This window comes from Periplaneta americana, chromosome 10, assembly GCF_040183065.1.
Source record: "Periplaneta americana isolate PAMFEO1 chromosome 10, P.americana_PAMFEO1_priV1, whole genome shotgun sequence".
NCBI lineage: Eukaryota > Metazoa > Arthropoda > Insecta > Blattodea > Blattidae > Periplaneta > Periplaneta americana.
The window spans coordinates 144,614,081-144,637,705 of record NC_091126.1 but is presented as its reverse complement, the minus strand read 5'-3'; the positions used below and the strand labels follow the sequence as shown (position 1 = coordinate 144,637,705).

The 23,625-nt window shown below is 35.7% G+C and overlaps 1 protein-coding gene across 2 annotated transcripts in view; it reads left to right on the top strand.

Moving 5' to 3' along the window:
- The window catches only part of LOC138708060 (zinc finger protein 888-like), a 51,202-nt gene that overhangs the window by 6,361 nt on the left and 21,216 nt on the right, over positions 1-23,625 (top strand). For both annotated transcript variants that reach the window (XM_069838189.1, XM_069838188.1), the window contains exon 3: positions 11,377-11,645. In XM_069838189.1, the coding sequence (XP_069694290.1) occupies positions 11,377-11,645 (269 nt within the window). The remainder of the gene's footprint in view (positions 1-11,376; positions 11,646-23,625) is intronic.

The following is a 23,625-nucleotide window of genomic DNA, read 5'->3' as shown; positions in this document are numbered from 1 at the left end:
AGGCACCCCATGTAATTGCTAGTAACTTGACAGTAATTGAAGTAATTTAAAAAATCTCAAATCTACCTTCTTTCCTGGCTAGCTGGTGACTCAGGCAACCCAGTAAAGAAAAATACCAACTATCTAGGTTTCCATTGTTCATGTGTTACTTTCTGCAGTCTGTCGACAGCTAGGAGTTCATGCTATTGTAGTTTCCCAAAAATGCATTAATATCTGAATATTTCTTCATGGAACATTCAGGATTTGAACTCTCTGTTATACCTCAATGCATACTATTTAATTTGTTCCATACATTGTGAACATCTCTGTAAGTTTTCCAGTATAACTGATTTCTGTGCTTTGAGAATCATTTCATTGTAATCAAAATCCAGTTTGAGTATCACTTAAAGTTCTTCTTAATAAGTCCAGTGGCTATATATACTGTAGAGATGACTTTTTTTTTAATAGCTCAAACTTATATTTTTGACTTTGTATTCAATTTAGAGGGAATTGTACTTTGATGTCCTTTTAATTTTTGTTTTGTTGATGTTGTAATATAATGGGTGAGTAATATGTAAGCCCCAGATTTTTGGGATCTAAGAGATTCATTAAATTTTCTTTAGGGTTTAGGAACTTAAAAATAGTTTGTTTGAATTACTGTATCATATAACACAATGAGAATATTTTGATGTTCATTCGAACTCTTAACATCACACCTTGAAAACTATTAGAGTACGCTATTTTACATAATTTAAACCATTAGTATTTCACGGCTTTTTTTCTTTGATAAAGAAAATGCAAACAAAAATAAATGTTAAAAGATGGAGTGAAAAGTTCACAAAGAAAGTTCCATACACTGTGAACCCCTCCGTAATAATAATAATAATAATAATAATAATAATAATGCATGCTTTGACAATCCATGAATGACCAAGGCTGTCTGCTGGCCTCACACCATGCCCCAGCAGAGGTGAATGATCATCCAACCTGAACAGAGGTATCGTGTGGTTGGCATGATGATCCTCCCGAGCCATTATACCTGGCTATCTATTGTAACTCACCAAATTCAATACAGTGCTGAGTGGGAATGGATCCCATACACTGACCGAAATTTTATGAGAAAATTCCTTCCTCATGAGGACTGGAACCAATGTGCATTCCGTAAGGTGAATCCTAGGCATCATGCCTTAGACCAGTGATCGTCAGCACTTGCTGAAATGTGCAATGGGTACGCGGTGCCACCCCGTGTTCACCGTCGTGCAGCAGGGAGAGACAGAGAGCATACCTGCTAGTAGCTACGATAGCACCATGGTGCACTGCGTTTTCTGCGGGTAAGAGAGGCTAGCCCCAGTCTGCTCTGTGCTGACGACCCCTGCCTTAGACTATGATGCTACAGTGTAGGACAAATCCTTTCTTAAGTCCTATCAAATTCTGAAAGTTTGTTCACTGGAACTTGAAACGTAATATAACATTAGTATTTTGATATACTGTAAAAGTATAGAAATGTAATATGTTTGAATCTATGAATCTCGTGCTTAGTAATATCAAAGATTAAGGCTGTATTTTTTATAGTTCGCACATGACATAGCTCAGTATATTTGCTGGAATAGTTTGTCGATTTGTATTTGCATATCATAATACAGCCTGTACAGATCTTGTGTTATATCTCTGCCAGTGAGAGAACATCAGAACATTAAAAAGCATTACCACCTTCTGCTAACTCTCTTCTCCCTCACCATGAACAGTGACATTGGACAGAGTCAGAGAGATAATAAAAGATCTGTACTAATTGGTTTTCTATTGTGGGTAAGGTTTCATACTTACCTACTTTTTTATTTTGAGGTTTGGTCCGAAGTGTGTGCTGTATGATTTTATTTATTTAGTTTATTTTGCTTTCAGGAAATTTGGAGGAAAGGGATACTCCAGTATATTTAATCAAGAGTATTTAGTAATATTTATTCTAAAATAAAGGTTTCTAGCCAAAAATTAGAAGAAGAAAATGTTAATGAGATAAGAGTGCAGTAAGGTTTTGGCTTGTCATGCCTGACTAGTCTGCACATGGCAGTGAAAAATGGAGATTATAATTATATGTTTTAAACATTAAGTATAATTTTAAATGTAAAATTTACATATGAAAGCTTCCTTATACTTATAAAAAAAAGTCATCATTGGTGGCAGTGAAAACAATGCAAGAAACATTTCATAAATTAAATGATGTCTAAGACAGTATTTCTTTACAGTTGCGTTACCATGTTAAGGTACAAATGTATTTATGTAGTTGGCCTCTAGTTGAGTCATGTGTACCATAAAGAAACGAAAAATTGAGTGCTGACACCAGTGTCTCACCGAAGTAAGAGTGGAAAGTTGCTGTGAAAGTGGGAGTTGGTGGAAAAGTACTGCCGGACAGGATCACTCTGTCGAGGTGCAAGGGGTATGTGATGGGGAGGGGAAGCACATGCATCTCATTTCTATACTTTCCCTTATAATTCACAGACAAAAAGCGAGTTTTCATAAGGTTAAATCAGTGACAGGTTAGGTTAGTTTAGGTTTTTAGTATGCCTTGCATATACTCACATTTGTCTAAGAATGTTCCCTTTCTTTCAAGGCATACGAAAAGTCTAAACTAACCTAACCTAACTTCTCACTGATTCGGCCTTACGAAAACTTGCTTTTATTTGTCATCAGTAAGGAAATGCACGAAAATGAGATGTATCTGCTGCCCCTTCCTGTCACATACCATTTACACCTTGCTCAAGTGATCCTGTCTGCCCGTACCTCTTCACCAGCCACCTCTTCTACAGCAACTTTCGACCCTTATTCAGTAGCGGCCAGTGATCAAAATCCTTGGTAAGGCCAGATGCAACTAGTGTAAGTGCCTCTGATAGGAAATATTTATTCATGATATTAATTATTATTATTATTATTATTATTATACAGTGAAACCTGTTCAAATCGGAACCTGAATAATCCGGAATCCTATCTATTTTGGAACAATTTATTGGTCCCGGCGAAATTCATATGTATTATGTGTAATTTTTTCTGAATAAAACGGAAACTGTCCAACATGGAAACGGAAACTATCTGCTACTGTTCAAAACGGAAATAATATTTTGGACACGCTACTTTAATGTAAACTATATTTTGAAACAGTATGTGCTTTCAAGGAATGTACGAAATACATAGGTCACTAAGATAAAAACAAGTTTTCTTTGCAAAATTTTCGAGGGTATGAGGGTGTGTTGGCCTGGTGGTCATAAATTTTATTACCCTGTTGACTAGGCTGACGAGTCCCTTCAAAGATGTTCAGTGCTTCACTCCTGTATACTGTCGTAGCTGGGCAGAACTTAAGTGTATTAGTGATTTCGTGATAAAAAAAAAATTGCGTAAAAATGTTGCACTAGCATTAACTGATGAAGTAAAAGTTATCGAGGAAAATGAGAAACGAAGTGCATGGAAAATAATGTTGAAATTTAGGAATGGAAAACTCAGGTGTAACTTAACACTTTCAAAAATAAAGGCCGTATCATGAGTGAGTGGCTTGCGGTCAATGATGGTGACATAAAAGGAAACAGGAAACAACTGGTCACATAGAAATAAATGAACTGTTGTGGGAATGGATTCTTCTTGCCCTTTCAAAGATCATGCCAATTTCTGGACCTATTCCGCAAAGCAAACCCTTGAACTGGCAAAGAAATTAGATAATCCAGAATTCAAAGCTTCTAATGAATGGCTCCTAGTCCAATTAAATAATGTGCTGTGATATATAGTACAGTATTATAGTGTTAGATATTAAATTTAGTGTAATTAATACACTTCATAGTGCTTAATGAGTGAGTTACGATACAATTTATACAGGAAATGAGATTTTCATCAAGATCATTCACCAATTAAATAAGCGACATGAAGCTGATTTAATGTCAGTAGTGTTAAAAAGAATATTTTGTAATTCCTACAATTTCCGGCATTCCATTTTGTTTTTCATTTATACAAATGATAAAATATTTCATTTTAACTTCACACCTGAATAACACGGAAACCTGTCCACAACGGAAAAAAAATGAGGACCGTGTCACTTCCGTCTTGAATAGGTTTCACTGTATTAATATCATTATTACTGTATTATTATTATTATTATTATTATTATTATTATTATTATTATTATACATAGTGTTCTGTCCAAGGGCAGGTCTTTCACTGAAAATCCAGCATTCTCTTTCCTATTTTCTGCCTTCCTCTTTGTCTCCTCATATGATCCATATATCTTAATGTCATCTATCATCTGATATCTATCTTCTTCTGTCCCGAACTCTTCTCCTGTTCACCATTCTTTCCAGTGCATCCTTCAGTAGGCAGTTTCTTCTCAACCAGTGACCCAGCCAATTCCTTTTCCTCTTTCTGATCAGTTTCAGCATCATTCTTTCTTCTTACACTCTTTCCAACACAGCTTCGTTTCTTACTCTGTCTGTCCATTTCACATGCTCCATCTTTCTCCATATCCACCTTTCAAATGTTTCTATTCGCTTCTCTTCACTTCGTCGTAATGTCCATGTTTCTGCCCCATACAATGCTACACTCCACACAAAGCACTTCACCATTCTCTTCCTTGGTTCTTTCTCCAGAGGTACGCAGAAGATGCTCCATTTTCTATTAAAAGCTTCCTTCACCATTGCTATTCCCCTTTTGACTTCTTGGCAGCAGCTCATGTTACTGCTTATAGTACACCCCAAGTATTTGAAGCTGTCCACTTGCTCTATTGATAATAATGTATATACAAGTATATAAAAGTTTTTTTCTAAACTAATGTATGTGATGTAAAATAACTGAATAACAATAACAATATTAAGGAAAATATAAATTGGTTGCAATATATTAGTTAACTCAATAAGGGATTATTCATATTGTTAATAAGGACTGGAGTTTGGTAACTAAACATTACATATGAAATTAGGAGTTAATAAGTCTAAAGAAAAACTACGTGAACTCAATACAAGTATAAAATATGTATTGGAGCATGATTAGCAATATTTAGCCATTAGCTTGTACGTCTTTTCTCAAGTACTCACCTAAATTATAAAAGCAGTTACTCACTAGGTAGTGTTTTAGTGAATTTTGGAAGGAACTATTTTATTTCTGGTCGCAAATGCTGGCTACAAGAGAATTAAAATTTTTGAAACACAAGTAAAGAGAAGGTGACTCAAAAGGTTGCATAGTGTGCGTGGAGAGGGTAGTGCAGGTGTTGGTCTTGATTTCACCCTTTGCCACACCCACGCACACACAGAGTGAAAGAGAGAGCGAGAGAGGGATTTTATTGGTATATTCCCTTTGCCAATGCATAGGCTGGGTTGGTAATGTAGGGTATAAAAACAGTCCTTTTTGGTTTTAGAGACTCTTAACCTGTCGCTATGATAAAATTTTTGAGTCAGTTTTTTATATAAGCACTTACAAATGGCTTTTAAGGACCCCCCAGGTTCCTTGCCACCATCACATAAGCCCGCCATCGGTCCCTATCTTGTGCAAGATTAATCCAGTCTCTAGATCATATTCCACCTTCCTCAAATCCAGTTTAATATTATCCTTCCATCTACGTCTCAGCATACCCTCTGGTCTCCGAACTAACACTCTACATGCATTTCTGGATTTGCCTATACATGCCACATGCCCTGCCCATCTCAAACGTCTGGATTTAATGTTCCCAATTATCTCAGATGAAGAATACAATGCGTGCAGTTCTGCGTTGTGTAACTTTTTCCATTCTCCTGTAACTTCACCCTCTTAGCCCCAAATATTTTCCTGAGATCCTCAAACATCTTTAATCTCCGTTCCTCTCTCAAAGTGAGGGTCCAACCGTACAGAACAACTGGTTTTATAAATCCTAACTTTCAGATTTTTTGACAGCAGACTTTATGACAAAAGCTTCTCAGCTGAATAATAACAGGCATTTCTCGTATTTGTTCTGTGTTTAATTTCCTACCAAGTGTTATTTATATTTGTTACTTTTGCTCCAAGATATTTGAATTTTTCCACCTCTTTGAAGGATAAATCTCCAATTTTTGTTTCCATTTCGTACAATATTCTGGTCACGAGACATAATTATATACTTTGTCTTTTCAGAATTTACTTCCAATCCTATTGCTTTACTTGGTTCAAGTAAAATTTCCGTGTTTTCCCTAATCGTTTGTGGATTTTCTCCTAACATAGTCACGTCATCTGCATAGACAAGAAGCTGCAAGTATGTTGGCCTTTTCTTATCATAAATAATAATAATAATAATAATAATAATAATAATAATAATAATGATAACCCTAAGTTTAACTATACTCAATTTACCCCATGGATGGGGAAATTTGGGTGTAATGTAAATTATTGAAGTAACCCATGCTGCAAAGTACTTACAAAGTCAAATTATCCCAGACATAGGTTAGTGTATGGTTCCTAGAACAGAATGCAGAGGTTAGGTAGACATTTAAATGTTTTAATTAGACCTAAGAAGATAAAAAAAATAAATTCAGCCAATACTTTAGTTCTTGATAAGGCTTATTTTTTAAATTTAAAATATCTCCCATTAAGGTCAGGGACAGAAAACATATTTATTGGCTTTTGCCAATCCATAATTTGTGTACGAATGATCTGGAACGAAAATTAGTTTAGTTACCGATTAACCTAAAATTACACCCAAATTACCCCAGTTTGTAAATTGTAATTTACTAACATACTATTAATGATATATTACTAAATTTATTAAAAACTTGTTCTAAACATGTGTAATGTACTCGTACATGAATTTGGTTACTGTATCACAGCTGGTTACCCAAGAATATTGCTGCGAATGTGATGTGTCATACACTGGTAAATACAGGTTTTTTTTTTTTACCAGGCAGTATCAGTGTGAGGCACTCTGTGCTATGTAGCAGAATTGTTAGATGACACCAAACAGTGAATCATGATACCTAAAATAATGCTATCTTCGGGTCAATATGTTGCAGCAGGATGTAGTAATGTGATTTGCAAATATATGGCAACAATCTGAGGAGACTGCAGAACTCTCAGGGGGAAGGAGGGTGTTTTTTGGTTGACCACATGGGCTCTGTCAGATCTGAGTGTTGCGTAGTTGGATAGATAATGGCACCAGAGAGTGAACCATGATACGGTACTTACAGGAATACAGGCCTGCGAATTACAATAATCATCTCAATCTAAGAAGGTCAGCTTAGCACAATAAACCTCAAGTCGCAGTGTAAGCTTTTGAGCCCTCTGTAAAGAAAGAGACTTAGGGTACGAACACATTGACGATGGTAGACTGGCTGGTAGCGGGGGGAAATGAATCACTAGAATCATATGACACTGCACATGTTGACTCATGGATGGTCGCTTTACTGGTAGCTTTCCAGCAAGCTGTAAGCTCCAAGAATGGTTTGTCATTCTTTCAAGCTTGCAGTGCATGACTCGGCGTGGAGTAGAGAGACATTGGAGAGGTGGTCTGTGGACCAGATGTGAATGATGACTTCGTAGTTAGTAGGGACGACTTTTATCAATTATTTGTGTAACTTAAGTATTCATGCTTTTTAATTTACACAAATTTGTATTTTATTTTAAACTATGCGCATTTGGTTTAGTCTTGACGTCAATTGGCCGTAACTCGGTAACCAGTAAAGATTTTGAGCAGTGATAACTTTTAAAACTAATTTCCATTCTCATTCAACATTTTTCTCCCTTTGACCCCCATCTAACGTGAAAAACAAAAAAGTTTACTGCTTACCGTAAATTTTTTGGTTTGAGCACACCACTTCAAAGTTAGTATTTTTTTCTCACTTTTAAAAACAATATTTCGATTTCGAATTTTTTTCTATGCTTCCCTTGGACATTGACCTATCAATAAAAAGAATTGCAGCACGATTGTTTGAATATCATAGATGCTACAACGTGATAATTTTAAACAGAGTGCAAAATATCATTCTTGGCTACTCCGATTATCAGCTAGTGGCCTGTCAAGCTCCGCCTTGAGCATATCTCTTGCTTCACGTGTGGCAGGAATCCTGTGTCAGTGGTTGTAAAGTTTTAAACACTGCACACAATGGATGTAGAAAAACTGATTGCTCGTGTGTTCGAAAGACCTGCCATGACATTAACTTTTCGTATAGATTCAAAACTGGAGGTGGAATGTAATTAATTTTTAAATTACAAACTACTAGTTAATTCGGACAAATGGACATCGTCAAACACGTGTAACGTGTTCACCAATAGGCCTAATTGATATATTGGGAGTCTTCGATTTCATTTCAAGAGTTTAATCGCTTTCTCTTGTATGTACCTTATTACCACGAAAATTAAGAGAACAACAAACAAATAAATAATAACTAATATCAATCAAATTATTGAGAATGTTTACTAGGCACTATTTTGTAAGAATTGTACAGTATTTACCTCAGTGTGAGTATAAGCCGTTCTCCCTGGAAAATAGGATTCCCGTGGCAATTTTTCCAAGTCTTCTGTATGGAATCTTTAGTTAAATAGAGAAGATAATCGAAAGTTTCGATTTTCATTCTCAGGTAGCTAATGAATTTTTTTGGGAAGTTCCGCAGATTTTTAAAAAGATGATATTCACCAAACGCAACCCTTTCATTATTTATGGTTGAACGGAACACTCTCGAGAAAAGGATTCTTGTAATATTAACTAACCACTTTGATCCTGCACTGTCTAATACAGTAGAACCTCTATTATCTGTGGTAATGAAGGGGATGGACTGGGTGGTTAATCGAAAAAATCTGATAATCCGTATCATAAAATATTTTCGTAAATTAAGTGAATAAGAGGAGAAGTTTCGCAGTTTCCTCCGTTGTATTATGTTTAACATGCTAGGTAGTGGTTCAGAAGTTCAGTTGTCAACGACGTGCTTTTAAGGGGCAAGGAAAGTCCTTGTAATGGCTGTCAGCGGAAAGATAGGAATAGTAGGTGTAGATGTCTCATGTTGTAGATTCACATACTCTATACACTTTATCCTTGATTTTTATTAAATTGCGCACAGTTGTAACATCAGTCTCATATTCTGGTGCGAGATGAGCCACAGTTTGTCTTTCCCCAAATCACTCAATTATTTGCATTTTTTTCGACACTTATCACAAAAGTTTTCTTTTGACACTCATGGAATGCATTTTATATAGAAGTTGTACAGTATGGCAACTAGAACAGTACACCAAACTGGATAAGTGTTAAGGCTTGTTGTAACGCTCTCTAGAAAACAATACATACTAATATAACGTGCAGTAGTGTGTTCATGTGTTCGTGTAGCAAAAAAAATAAGTGAGAGAAAGATAGTCGGATAATCCATCAATTGGTTAATAGGGTGTCGGATAATGGGGGTTCTACTGTAAATCAAACTCGTCCTCACTATTTGAATCCATTGAGATATCAAGTCTATACAGATATTCTAAGGAGGTGACCTAATCAGCTGTGAGTCAGCTGAGAAATTAAAATGACCTGTAAACAAGCTCCACTGTGTGTACACCAAGCTTCCTTGTCTTTCATATCGCTGATAGCAGAGTCTGCTAGCTTTAAAGCTAGGCGCCAATGTGTTCGTACCTTTAGGCCTCTTGGTCCCTTGGGCTTATCAGGCTACTTGTCTGAGGATGGGGCCCAGCTCTGTGAGGGCCTGAGACTTGATGGTCCATCTGTCAGCATCGGATTTACGAATCCCACCTGGGTACCTATCGAACTTGTAGATTGATCACATATATAGGGTGCACAATGGACCAAAGTAAATCTAAATTCATGGATCTCTCTTGGATCTGGCCCTGGAAAAGCCGAGTCGAGCAAACACTCACAATGACACAAGTACTGTCCACATTTCACGAGATGATCTGAGCAAGGAATGCAAGTTTTTCCCCCACTCTTAAACCAAACATCGAGACAGAACCAGGTTTGTGTGCTCTAAACTTTCGCTATCAACTACAGTGAAAACATTGTCCCTCAGTAAAACATTAACTTTGTATCTGGATTATTAATTCATACAGGCTACATATTATACATTTAATATCTATAATTAAGTTAATTACGGAAAGCAATTATTCAGTGACAGTGTTATACTACTCCAGTCAATGTAAATATTATATTTTTGGTTTACAATATAGTAATTAATAATCATACTAATAATAGTAATAATAATAACAACAATTTAATTTATTAAGATTTTTTTAATATATAGAAATTAAAAATTTTACGAGTATAATGCTGCATGTTATTTAAATGAAATATTAAAGCTTCATGTATACTTTTGAGCTAACTAAAGTTTTAGATTTGTTCCCCTCTCGAAGTCACGCCTGTGGTTAACTGAAGTTATTGTAAGGTTCAATAATTTAATGTTGACATTATGAGAATATTATTAAGTCAGCCAGTGTAAATGAAATTAGTATTAGTATTAAATTACAACAAATAAATAAATACCTGCGTATTTAGCAGCCCTTTCTGTAGCATTCATCAAAGGACACAATAATCTCTTCTGCCTTGCTTCATCACACATCTTTATTACATTCGCTATATTTTTTCGTGCTTCACTATGTATAGTTTTTCCATTTTTACGCTTTGACAACATGATAACTGATATGTGACAATATTGAAATCAAACAGAACTCTACTTCACTTTAAAACTACTCAACTAAATATTTCACTGACTAAACAACTTCGTAACTCATTGTCTAACTAAATTACTAATTTAAGATAATTGCCTAATTAAAGCCAATCTGGTACGATCTTTAAGTTAACTTAAGAAATTAAAATCTTGCTTAAGAATGTTTTAATATAAACTACACTTGTTATCCACAGTATTCGCAACATCAACATCGTACAATAAAATCTCAACAGTAACTAAAATGTTTGCACAGTTTGCAAAACCAACGTTTTCGGGTCGAGTGTCACTGAACTTTGTCCCAGCCAGTCAATGGCACCACCCTCATCTACAGGAGTGGATCAGGACAGCACGTTTGCACATCTTTTTATGTTAGGTTAGGTTCTTTTCAAACTGAAATGACGAGTGAAGCATAGGACAGTTAAAATTACTCTAACCTAACCTAACCTTTTTATGTTGTTAGGTTAGGATAGGTTAGGTTAGGTTAGAGTAATTTTAACTGTACGTTTCACTCGTCATTTCAGTTTGAAAAGAACCTAACCTAACATAAAAAGGAGATGTGCAAATGTGCTGTCCTGATCCACTCCTTCATCTACCTGCTCTTTCAGACGCACTAAGTTATTGTACATTTCCTTACCCTCGTCTCTTACCCCGCAAGGACAATTCCCCCCTCGCAGAGATCATCTCGTGAAGTGTGGACAGTATATTGTAGCTGATACGTGTCTTTATTCTATATTTGTTCATCTATGATACAGTCTTGGATGCATCACACTTGCAGGAGACTGCGGTGCCGGTTTCGAGATCAAACCGGCTTGAGATGCAGGTCTCCCCTCAGAACTCAATGGGCACAGCAGTGGTGGCAGCAGCAGGTAGCCGCATAGCCCCTTGCTTTCATCACAGGGGAACTGGCAGCTGCACAACCATACCAGATTTGCCTCCTTGGCTGCAACATTGCTACACTACAGGACAGATGTCAGCGGGTGAAGGAGCGCAGCAAGGTCCTCAGCACTTCCAGTCAGCAGCATATCTCGCTCAGGAGGGAGACAGGTGCTGTGGTCTGTTGTACAACTGTGCTCATAGTTTATAAGTGACCATAATAAAGAGCATTGGCAGCTGAAACAGGAGGTAAATAAATTCGTTTTAGGTGTTACATATTATGCTCATTTGGGGTTTTCTGCCACTCAAAATTGTATATTAAAGATATTGCACATCTTTTAATCTTTGAAGGGAGTTTATATTTACAACATACGAGTCGACCTGGTTGGCGAGTTGGTATAGTGCTGGCCTTCTATGCCCAAGGTTGCGGGTTCGATCCCGGGCCAGGTCGATGGCATTTAAGTGTGCTTAAATGCGACAGGCTTATGTCAGTAGATTTACTGGCATGTAAAAGAACTCCTGCGGGAAAAAATTCCGGCACATCTGGTGATGCTGATATAACCTCTGCAGTTGTGAGCGTTGTTAAATAAAACATAACATTAACATTTACAACCTACGAAAGTTCTTCATTGAAAATAGTTTGGGATTAGTATTACAATGCCGAGATTTTAACAACTAATTCATTGGATTTTTTCAAATAGTTTTGATTTAATTAATCTACATTTTCAGTGTTTGTGCCTAGTAGGCCTACATGTACAGTGACGGACATAATTGTTGAGCAGGCGAAAATGTTTCAAGATCTGTAGAAATATGTACACGTTAATATTCATTTATTAAAAATAATGAAATTCAGCATAATAAGAAATAAAATAATTTACGTTACAAGAATTGAAAGTGTTATATGAATTTGTTTCGAAATTCCGGCCTCAGTTACGCTTCAGCTGTAAACATCTCAACTTATCTGTAAAACCTCATTTTCAATCCTTGTAACGTAAATAACTATTTTCATCACAGAACTACTAAAGAATGGCGGCAGGGTAGCTCAGTTGGTAGAGCAGCTGGCTACAGACTGGAAGGTCCGGGGTTTGATCCCGAGTGGTGACGGGATTTTTCTCGTTGCCAAACTTTCAAAATGGCCCCAAGGTTCACTCAGCCTCCTATAAAATTGAGTACCGGGTCTTTCCCGGGGGGGGGGGGGGTAAAAGGCTGTCAGAGCGTGGTGCCGACCACACCACCTCATTCTAGTGCCGAGGCCATGGAAAGCATGGTGCTCTACCTCCATGTCCCCCCCCCCCCCAAGTGCCTTCATGGCATGTGACGAGGATACCTTTACCTTTTACTACTAAAGAACTTTCCATTCATCATAAAGGAACTTGTGATAACCTTCAACAATTTTCTGTGTGGAGTTTTTTTTTTTTTTTTTTTTTTTACACATACATTTTGTAATACTAGAGCAAAATTAGTTTTATTGTGTAATTAGCAAAGTTGTCATTTTTCCGCATAAGAAAGTCCATCTGATCTTACCCTTGCTTAATTTATGGAATTTGGTGTAATGTTTTCCAGGAACAAAATACATGAACTTAGTGTTTTAATGGAATATTTGTTTATTAAATTATAAAATTATGCATTTTTAGTAAATAAAACTGGAAATCACGCTAACCCCCTTAAGTTCAAATGGGATGTATAATTTTTCACATGACATATCTTCTGTAGATTCTGCGTTCAAATATTTGGTAGTTGCCTGGGAGATATGACCATCTCATGGTTATTTTAGGTATGGTAGGATTATTTATGTAGCATTAAATACAAATCGTTGACAAAAATTAATTCCCTCTATGAGTGGCCATAAAATGGATACGAATTCTACAATTTACAGTTCATGTTTTATCATATTTTGTTGTAAAATTACTCTATTTGTTCTTAAGAGAAGCTACCTAGCTTTAAAACTTTATATTTTCTCTTCAAAGTAAACTTTAAGAATTCTGTACTGGAATCACAATTATTTGTGTGGTATTCTTTGAAGCGACTGATAAAGATATGAAGGAAATCCTAACCTGCAGTAATCAATTCGTAGTCTATCAACACCCCCAAAGAGAAAGAGGAAAGTGATGCTCATCTTCTACAGGCCTGAAAGAAGTATCCATTGGCGAGCAACTTAAGAGTGCAGATTTACAAACTCTTTTGAGAGGACAGAAGATCTGGAGTCGTCCCAGGATGAATTTGGCTTTTCTACTGAAAAATATAAAACATCATAAAGTTCAAAAATAGAGATAATCATGTCTATAAGGAAGAACTCTCGTATTAAGCTATGATAGCTTTAAATATGTTTATTTTTTATGTTTAATCAACAGTCTGAAACTGTTTGGAATGTCATATGTGACACCAATAAAACATCACTCACGAGGCAACTAAGCCAGGTGATAATGGTGTAGGATGGTGTAGTTGCCTCATAAGTGGTGCCTTGTTGGTATTATCACTTGTGAGGTTGAGACCCGTCTTCAGATAGTTGACTAAACATCCGACATATGTCAAGTGAAATGTACTGCCTGATAATAGATTATGTATCAGGCAGAACTTCAATTTGAGGTATGTTTATTTGTTAAAGTATTGTTTTATACTAAGTCTGAAAGTGTTTATTTTGTATACTTGTTTTTTGAAAGATGGGACATGACAGGAGCGTTGCGATCGGAAAAACAACTGAATGTCACATAGCGTGGTAGGCCTGTTTGCTATGGTAACAATGGTTGAGTTGCCAAGCTTACCATTCTCACATGACGAGTGCTTAATAGCTCTCTTGGCAGAATTTATTGTGCACACAATGTTAGCATTGGTATGTTTCGTGTTCGATTCTCTGTCGATTTTTGTATTATTTTCTTACCTTTGCATCAATTGTCAATGAATGTTTTAATGTCAGCCATCTTAACGTCAATTGCAAGCTTTCATCAGCTGGCAGCATGGTGGTCCGTATTGGCAACATAGCACTGTAGTTCCAAGCTCGGCCGCTTAACTGTCATGTCAAAAAAACAAGTATAGTAATATTGATAGGTAAATTTTCAAAGTCTTCCTTTCAATTGAAACAAAAAAATTACCATAGTTAAAAAACATTATAGAGTGAAACTTTTGATTACGAGCATAATTTGTTTCGAAAATGTGCTCTTAATCAAAATTTTCGCGTATCAAAGTGACTTTCTCCATAAAAAAAACAATGCAAACTCGATTAATTCGTTTCACAACCTTTTATTCATATAAAATACAGTATAATTTAGGTAAAATTCAATACAATAGTACAAAACAAATTACTTTACTGTATTTTATTTTTAAGTATCTTTCACCTGTTTTACTGCTTAGTAAAGTTCTTGAACATTTAAAGAAAATATTTTCACTATCACTAATAGAATCACTTCTGATTGCTTGACTGACTGGAATCCTTTGCTTTGACAAAGAACCTATCCAATGACACCTGCTTTTGCCTTGTTTTGAAGATTTTGCAGAAATGTGACATTGCGTTGTTAAACAGATTTATCGCACTTACTGCTATAACCTTATCAGTAGGGAGCGGATTTTTATGTGATAAAAAATTTAAATATTTTTTATGTGCAAAAAAGTACGAAAATATTTGCTAAAATAAAAAAAAAATATTTTTTTTTTAATATGACAAAAATACCTTACTTAGATTGGAAAATAAATGTTACTAGGTACTCACCAATCACACTTGAGTGGTAATAGTTGGCCGAGAATTGCAGTGAACAACAAAGGTCATCTCCAAATTCTCCATCACAAATGCATGCCGATTATCTCCGAACAACGACTTATACTGTGAAAACGATCTTTCCACATCACAGGACGTCAGAAGTGCATATTTAAAGAGAGGAATGTCACAAACACAAACACAGTCAATTTCACCTACAGGCACACCCTCCAATATTTGAGCAACTTTACACATCTTTTTATATCCCCTGTTTTTTTCCAAACACATTCTGGAATTTGTCCCTTAGTACTTGTACTTCTGAACCTGGTAGCGAGTCAAGTTTAATATTCACGGCATGCATCTCCATGTTTCAGACAACAGGCTTTTGGATGTTTCGAGTTTTTTTATGGTGTCACACAAAAAGCTTAGATTTGCTAATAGGAAAGCCAAATTGTTTTTTAAACAACCATATTTCAGTATATCTTGAAGGATATTGATTGACGAAGCCCGATAACAGGGAATCACAACAAGATATATTGCCTTACTTGATAGACATGAGCGAGAGGCGAGAGATTTGTTTAAATTAAATAATGTTCATACCCGAGCTCGTATCTGTTGTGTTTCACAAACAAAGCATGGAATGAAATCATCTTCAGCAACAATAAACATTCCTAATTATGTGCTGCAAGATCTCTCCTCCTTGTTCATGTTAATTTATTCTCTAGTAATAATACTGATATGCTGCCTAGCAGTTCTCAGAACTTGAGGCGATACTGTTACGAAAATGGATCATGGATACACCACAGAGCACTTAGAAACACGAAGCAACCAAGAATTCTTAAAAGATAGCATACTTCTGAGTGATATAATTGATATAGTTTTAAAATATTTAAAATTCTTGTAAAAAAATTATTTAAGTAAAAAAACTCCAAGATTTGTTTTTATAATAGATTTCCTGAAAATATGTATTTACATAATTTTTTTGTGAAAATATGTGTTTTTATGTGAAATAAAATTCGAGTTTTAAACTTGAAACTTCATGTTCGGAATTTTTAACTGTGTTTTATCACACACAGAAAGAATATTTAATTACATAGGAATCCACTCCTTACTTATCAGAGTGGTGAATTTGAACAAAATTTTGTACTGCTTCCCACTTTCTACACACTGAGACAGAGAACGTGACGATATACCATGGTCCTGCTGTGCTATGATGTTGAAGGAAAATTATCACGTGATGCAAAGCAAGTTATGTACAAATTGTGCTGCTTGTATTGCAAGGCATCTCTTGTTTATCAAAGAAAAATGTTTCCTCATTGTTCGCTCATTTTGCAAAACACTCGCAAACCAAGTTACCCATAATCCAAGGTTTTACTATATATATTATGATTTGTGTGCTAGTTTCTTGTCGACATAAGTTGCTCTTCAAAGAATGCTACTTGTGAAACTTGTGTCATTTGCTACTTTTTCACGTAGATCTGTTGCCACTAGGATTGAGTTGCATTCTCTAATCTGCCATCGATATGCTGTATCCTCTATAATACTCGTACTTTTTCTTTAATATTTCCTCTCCAATCATCTTTTCACCATTGTCCTTCAGTCTCTCTGTCAACATTGTGGCTGGGAGGGAAAAAGTCTTAAGTAGAAATTTTATACTTTTCAGGAGAGCAGAAGAAAGATTCAAATTGGTGTAAATTATAGAGTTTGTTTAATTAAGAGGTTTTTTCCTGGATATTATTTGTTTATGTATACTAAAATAGTTAATGTTGCTCATTTAACAATTTTCTTGATTATTTCCAAAAATAGCCGCACTTAAGCCCTTTTAAGAGTAGAACCCAAACTGAGTAGAAGGGACTAAGTAAACATAAGACCTTTTTCATGTCAAAATAAATGAGAAATGTAAATTATTAGGAATGCAAAATGGGTCTTAAACAATATTATTATAGGACTGCTTACCTGGTGCTTAAAGTTTTAAAAGGAAAGGGCATCAGTATGTGATAAAATGGCTAAAATACAAATTACACCTTTTTAGTAGGGAAGCACAGAAAGTAAACATGTGATGGTTTGTAAGGAATAAAGTATTAAATATTCTTAAGTCCTTTATTCTGTGTGTGCTCAATTAAAAAATTACTTAGGACATTTGGTAATGCTCTATAAATCCAGTCAAGAGTCTTATTTGACTTCAACCATTTTACCAGATTGTAGAGAATTATTTCCGCTTTCAGAATATATAAAAGTCTCATTTTCACAAAAAATTGACTTAAGACCTTTTTCCTCCTGGCCACATGATGGAGGTGCAGTATACTTTTTTTTTTTTTCAGATTGTAGCCTGAAATTAAAAAAAAAAGTAAAAACTTATTGCTGCTTTAATTATATTATCCGAATTTTTTAAGTCTATATGTTGTTAACTGTATTAAATATATTATAGTCCATTAAGAAGCCACTATAACCTAATGTGTTTTCTATAACATGATAGGCTTATTCAAGGCATTAATTGAATTTCTGTTTCATATATGTCAGTGATGCTCTTTAAAATGGTCAAATTAACATTTTCTATAGGGGAAATGCTTCATCATAAAGAAATTGAGGAAAGGGAAATGTGAAACAAATCATTTTACAATGGTGATCAAAACATGACTGCTTAAATATTCTGCTCTGATCAATAAGCACAATTACCCATATATGCAAAACAATAATGTGCATGACACACTGCTGTCAGAACAATACTAAACTTCTTATATTTAAAAATTTGTGAACTACCGTTACAGTAAAACCCCAATAAGACGCTGTTCAAGGGACCGGGTGTAAAACGCGTATTAACCGGGACCACATATTAGGTGGGTATACTAATTTTGACTTATATACAGTATCTATTAGCATTTTTCTTTATTGAAATACACGATTCATGAAAGGTAACACATTATTACTCCATTATGTAATTACTGTACGTCAAAGACATTTGCAATATGTACTGTACTTAATTCTTTCGAAAAAAAAAAAAAAAGAAGCCATTTATAGTTGTTTGCCGTGTGCGTGTTCTCCAAGTCCTCATGTTTACGACACTTCAGTTTCTGCGATTACATCCTCCCAACATCGTAGTTGTAGTGATTGATTCGCGATTTTTTATTATCATTCTTAATGTCGATGATAGGATTCCTAATGCATCAGGGAGTTGTTTCTGAGTAAGAGTACTGTTCTCATCATACTTTCGTAAGATTTCCAATTTTTCCGACACAGAAAGCCCTTTTTATTTAACACATTCACAGACACTTCAATACACAAAAGGACAACAAACTGCCCAGCAAAAATTTCCAGAATTTTATTATGGCCGAGTGAGGAATGCTGTTTGAGAGAGAGGGTTAGCAAGAGGGTGAGGTATTGTAACTGTATGTAGGCTTTAACCACGCAGATAAGGGGTCTAATAAGAGAGCGTAACAGAGGGTTTGGTATACTAAGGTATGAAGTTTGAAGGTTTAAATGCGCAGGTAAAGGGTCGAATACCAATACTTTTCAGGTTAATGGCACCAGTGAGTTCAATGACCAAGATGTTTCATTGCTGTTACAGTACATTGCTGAAAATTACATCGAAAATATTTCACATAAACAGCGTATTATGCAGGACTTGAGCGCAACAAGCGGGGTATTTTATGAAGGTGTTATATATGAACGGCCTTACTAATAAAAACTCTTTATACAGACGTTTAACTGTCTTATACAATGAGTAGCTCGTTTATTAGTCGTGTGTAAATTCCTTACTAATAATCACTACATATGTCGCGTATAACAGTACAACTGTACACAGCTACATCATAGTTTCGTCATTACTTCGTTACGAAAGGTAATAGAATATCTGAGGTTCTCTATTGCATTCGGTAGAGCGCTCTAGTGTGGCGTGTTAAGTATTGATAGTACAACTGGCTCTAATCGATTACCACTCTATATTTTGGTCAAAGAGTACAAGCTACAGTAATATTATTCTAATTTTTCTGTGCTCTTTGGTTTGTTCTTTTTTGGTTACTAGGCAACCATCATCATAAATTGACAGTCGATATGAACAGCTGTTAGAGGGGCGGCCATTTTTTCTCTATATACAACGCTTAAACAAGGGGTTTCGTGTATATAACTACTGCAAAGCAATTCCCATTGTATAGTTACAGGCTGTTTATACGTCCATCGCTTCTGCATGGTTTATTAGTAGAGTTTTCTGCCACAACTGTGCATAAGTCTAGTATAAAAAATATACACGGTTTATTAGTAAGACTGGAAATGTGCAGGGACCAGACAAAAAAAGCATATTACACGGGATAGCGTAATAAGCAGGTGCGTCTTATCGAGGTTTTACTGTATCTTGTTAGAAACTTAAATCTGTGACTCCAATGCAGTTTATCATATCCTGTAACTCATGCATTTCTCCTGTAATGTCCTTGCATGGTTACTGTATTAAATGCATCGCAAATTGTACAATTAGTTTCATTAATTAGAATAATTTCATTATTCACTTGACAGCATGTATATTTTCCGATTCTGCAGCCCAGAGCAAGAGTGGGAGTGAAGACACTAGTTGCTAGAAACTGAAGAGTGATTAATCTTAGAATGTAGGCTTTCACGGCTGGTGTCAATAGGATTGGTATTTTCTGGGCTAGAGGGTCGTGGTCTGTCGGTAATACAACCACTACTCCGGTGGACATCCTCAGTGGTGTGGTACACGTGTGCAGAGAAATCTGCTGTGTGTATCAAGAACTGGTACTGAGACTGGTAGCACGTCGATATTTAAGGTGTGGGAGGGTTGTGGCTTGTCATCGCCTCCTGAGGAATGGTTGTCAGAAATGTGAACAATGGTAAAGGAGAATGAATTCTATATTTCAATTTAAATGGAGCCACCAAGTACAACACTACATCAAATTGCTTGTGCTTCATTCTCACGGGTGGTTATTGATTTCTCTCTGTGATGGTCTTTGATTTCAAAGGATGAACCTACCACCACCTTTTTTGTACGTCCACCCTTGAAGATACAAGGCACCGAACAGCATTGTGAAGCGTACTTACAATAACAGAAATTGATCATTATCTTATTCCATTACTCAGAACATGAACGAAATTCTTGGGGCAATATAATCTTTCCATCAATTGTATTTATTACTCAATAATATAGATTGCTCTGGAATCTGTAAAATTTCTACTCTTTATATGCACGTTTTTCATTCTGTATGCTCAAATTTTCTTCTTTAAATTATTGTTTCCATCAAATTATTAAATTTATGTTTAACCTTCCAGTAGGAGCACCTCTTTTAAAACCAACAGGCTTGTGTCATATTTTTTATGATATATTGTATTTTCTTTATTACAGCTTTATTACTACATTTAATTGTTTGAATTGACTTAACAGTGAAAGGAGACAAACGAATTAATTATTATAACAATTTTAAACAGAACAAAATATTTTATTTCAATGCAAAACTAAAATTATGTGAATGTGAGTTATTCCAGGTAGGCCAAATTTACTACTTATATAATATACCAGGTGTTTCAGACCACCCGTATCAGGCTTTCTTTCGAAAACTATGTGATACTGGTTGTTCATAAAAAAAATTTGATAACCCAAACCTACGTAAAGAATCAATTGGTGGTAGTACAGTTTCCCATAACAAACTGGAAGTAGGGGTATCTGTGGTCAACTTCAAAATTTCAAATGAGAACATGCATTGAAGGTACCATTGGAAATTACTTTTAAAAAGAAACAACTTTTACAGAAATTTTTTTCTAACTATGGGTACCTGTGGTCAACTTCAAAATTTCCAATGAGAACATGGGTCATTGAAGGTACCATTGGAAATTACTTTTAAAAAGAAACAACTTTTACAGAAATTTTTTTCTAACTATTATTGTTTACTCACAATACAATAAAAATTTTATCTTCTTACAAATGGTGTATGTTGTTTATGTACGTACACTCTTCATAGTAAGTGTTCAAAATGTACGCCACCCTGTTCTAAACCATGTTCTGATCAGCTTCTAACATCTGTGATTGCACTTCAGCACAGCTGAGAGACCCACATGCTTTTCTAATGCTTTGTTTTATGTCTTCTCTAGTTGTTGGACACACGTGGTAGAACATGTCTTTAATTTTCTTCCACAAGAAGAAGTCATTTTGAGCGAAGTCAGGAGATCAGGCTGGCCAGGCTACTAGTCCTCCTCGTCCAATCCACAGTAGGGTAAATAACTGGTTAATAACTCGTCAAGCCCTACGTGAATATTGAGCCATACAGCTGTCCTGCTGAAGCCACATCATTAACCAAAGTGCAAGGGGAACATCATGAAGCAACTGGTGAATAATTTTTCGGAGGAAGCATGTGTTCTACCATTCAAGTACTCAAAAAAGTATGGTCCTATGACTGTGTCCAAGGAGGCCACACCATATGTTGAGGCTCCACACGTGCTAGTAATCCACTTCACATAGCCAGTGTAGATTAACTGGAGACCAGTAATGGGCATTGTAGAGATTCATCTGACCATTACTTCTGAAAGTTGCCTCATCAGGTCACAGAATTCTCAGCTGAAAATCCGTGTTTAGAAACCAGTTGCAGAAATCAACACGAGTCTTGGAGTCATGTCCCCCAAGTTCCTAATGGAGATGAATATGGTATGAATGAAATTTGTTGTCTTTCAGAATTCTAAACATTGTATTATGATGCAATCCTGAGTCACGGACAAGCCTTCTTGTGGGGGAGAATTAAAGACATGGTTTACCAGGTGCGTCCAACAACTAGAGAAGACATGAAACAAAGAATTAGAGAGGCCTGTGGGTCTCTCAGCTGTGCTGAAATGCAGTCACAGATGTTGGAGATGATCATAACATGGTTTAACACAGAGTGGCGTACATTTTGAACACTACTATGAAGAGTATATGTACATAAACAACATACATCATTTCTCAGAAAATACCATTTTTGTTGCTTTGTGAGTAAACAATAAAAGTTAAAAAAAAAAAAAATTGAGTAAAAGTTGCTTCTTTTTAAAAGTAGTTTCCAATGGTACCCTCAATGGTAGTCATTCAAAAAAATGTTATTAAAGCTTGTATAGTAGAACTTCATTGACTGAACCAATCTCATCTGAAAATCAGTTTAATCGAAATGTGTAAGTCATACAACTGATTTTCTATAAAGCTGATTTTCTATAAAGAAATTTAAAAGTTACACTTTGTCCTTATTTATGAAATATAACATTTATGTACACTGTATGGTACACATACCACATTTATTTATAATTTCAACATTTTATGGACAGATTAGAAGCAGTGTCAAAGACAAGTAGTTGTTGCTACTAAGCAAGTTGGAGGAATGATTCGTGTGAGGACAGCAAATCCTATTGTTTATGCAAGCCAGTTAAACCCATCCCTAGCTGGCGTAACGTTGATGTCAGAAATGTGAAAAAAGAGCCAAAATAAAATGTCGGACTTTTCTTAAAGAAATTGATAATATTTTACTTACTTACAAATGGCTTTTAAGGAACCCGAAGGTTCATTGCCGCCCTCACATAAGCCCGCCATCGGTCCCTATCCTATGCAAGATTAATCCAGTCTCTATCATACCCCACCTCCCTCAAATCCATTTTAATATTATCCTCCCATCTACGTCTTGGCCTCCCTAAAGGTCTTTTTCCCTCCGGTCTCCCAACTAGCACTCTATATGCATTTCTGGATTCGCCCATACGTGCTACATGCCCTGCCCATCTCAAATGTCTGGATTTAATGTTCCTAATTATGTCAGGTGAAGAATACAATGCGTGCAGTTCTGTGTTGTGTAACTTTCTCCATTCTCCTGTAACTTCATCCCGCTTAGCCCCAAATATTTTCCTAAGCACCTTATTCTCAATCACCCTTAACCTATGTTCCTCTCTGTGTGACAGTCCAAGTTTCACAACCATACAGAAGAACCGGTAATATAACTTTTTTATAAATTCTAACTTTCAGATTTTTGGACAGCAGACTGGATGATAAGAGCTTCTCAACCAAATAATAACACGCATTTCCCATATTTAATCTGCGTTTAATTTCCTCCCGAGTGTCATTTATATTTGTTACTGTTGCTCCAAGATATTTGAATTTTTCCACCTCTTCGAAAGATAAATCTCCAATTTTTATATTTCCATTTCGTACAATATTCTGGTCACGAGACATAATCATATACTTGTCTTTTCGGGATTTACTTCCAAACCGATCGCTTTACTTGCTTCAAGTAAAATTTCCGTGTTTTCCCTAATCATTTGTGTATTTTCTCCTAACATATTCACATCATCCGCATAGACAAGAAGCTGATGTAACCCGTTCAATAATTCCAAACCCTGCCTGTTATCCTGAACTTTCCTAATGGCATATTCTAGAGCGAAGTTAAAAAGTAAAGGTGATAGTGCATCTCCCTGCTTTAGCCCGCAGTGAATTGGAAAAGAATCAAATAGAAACTGACC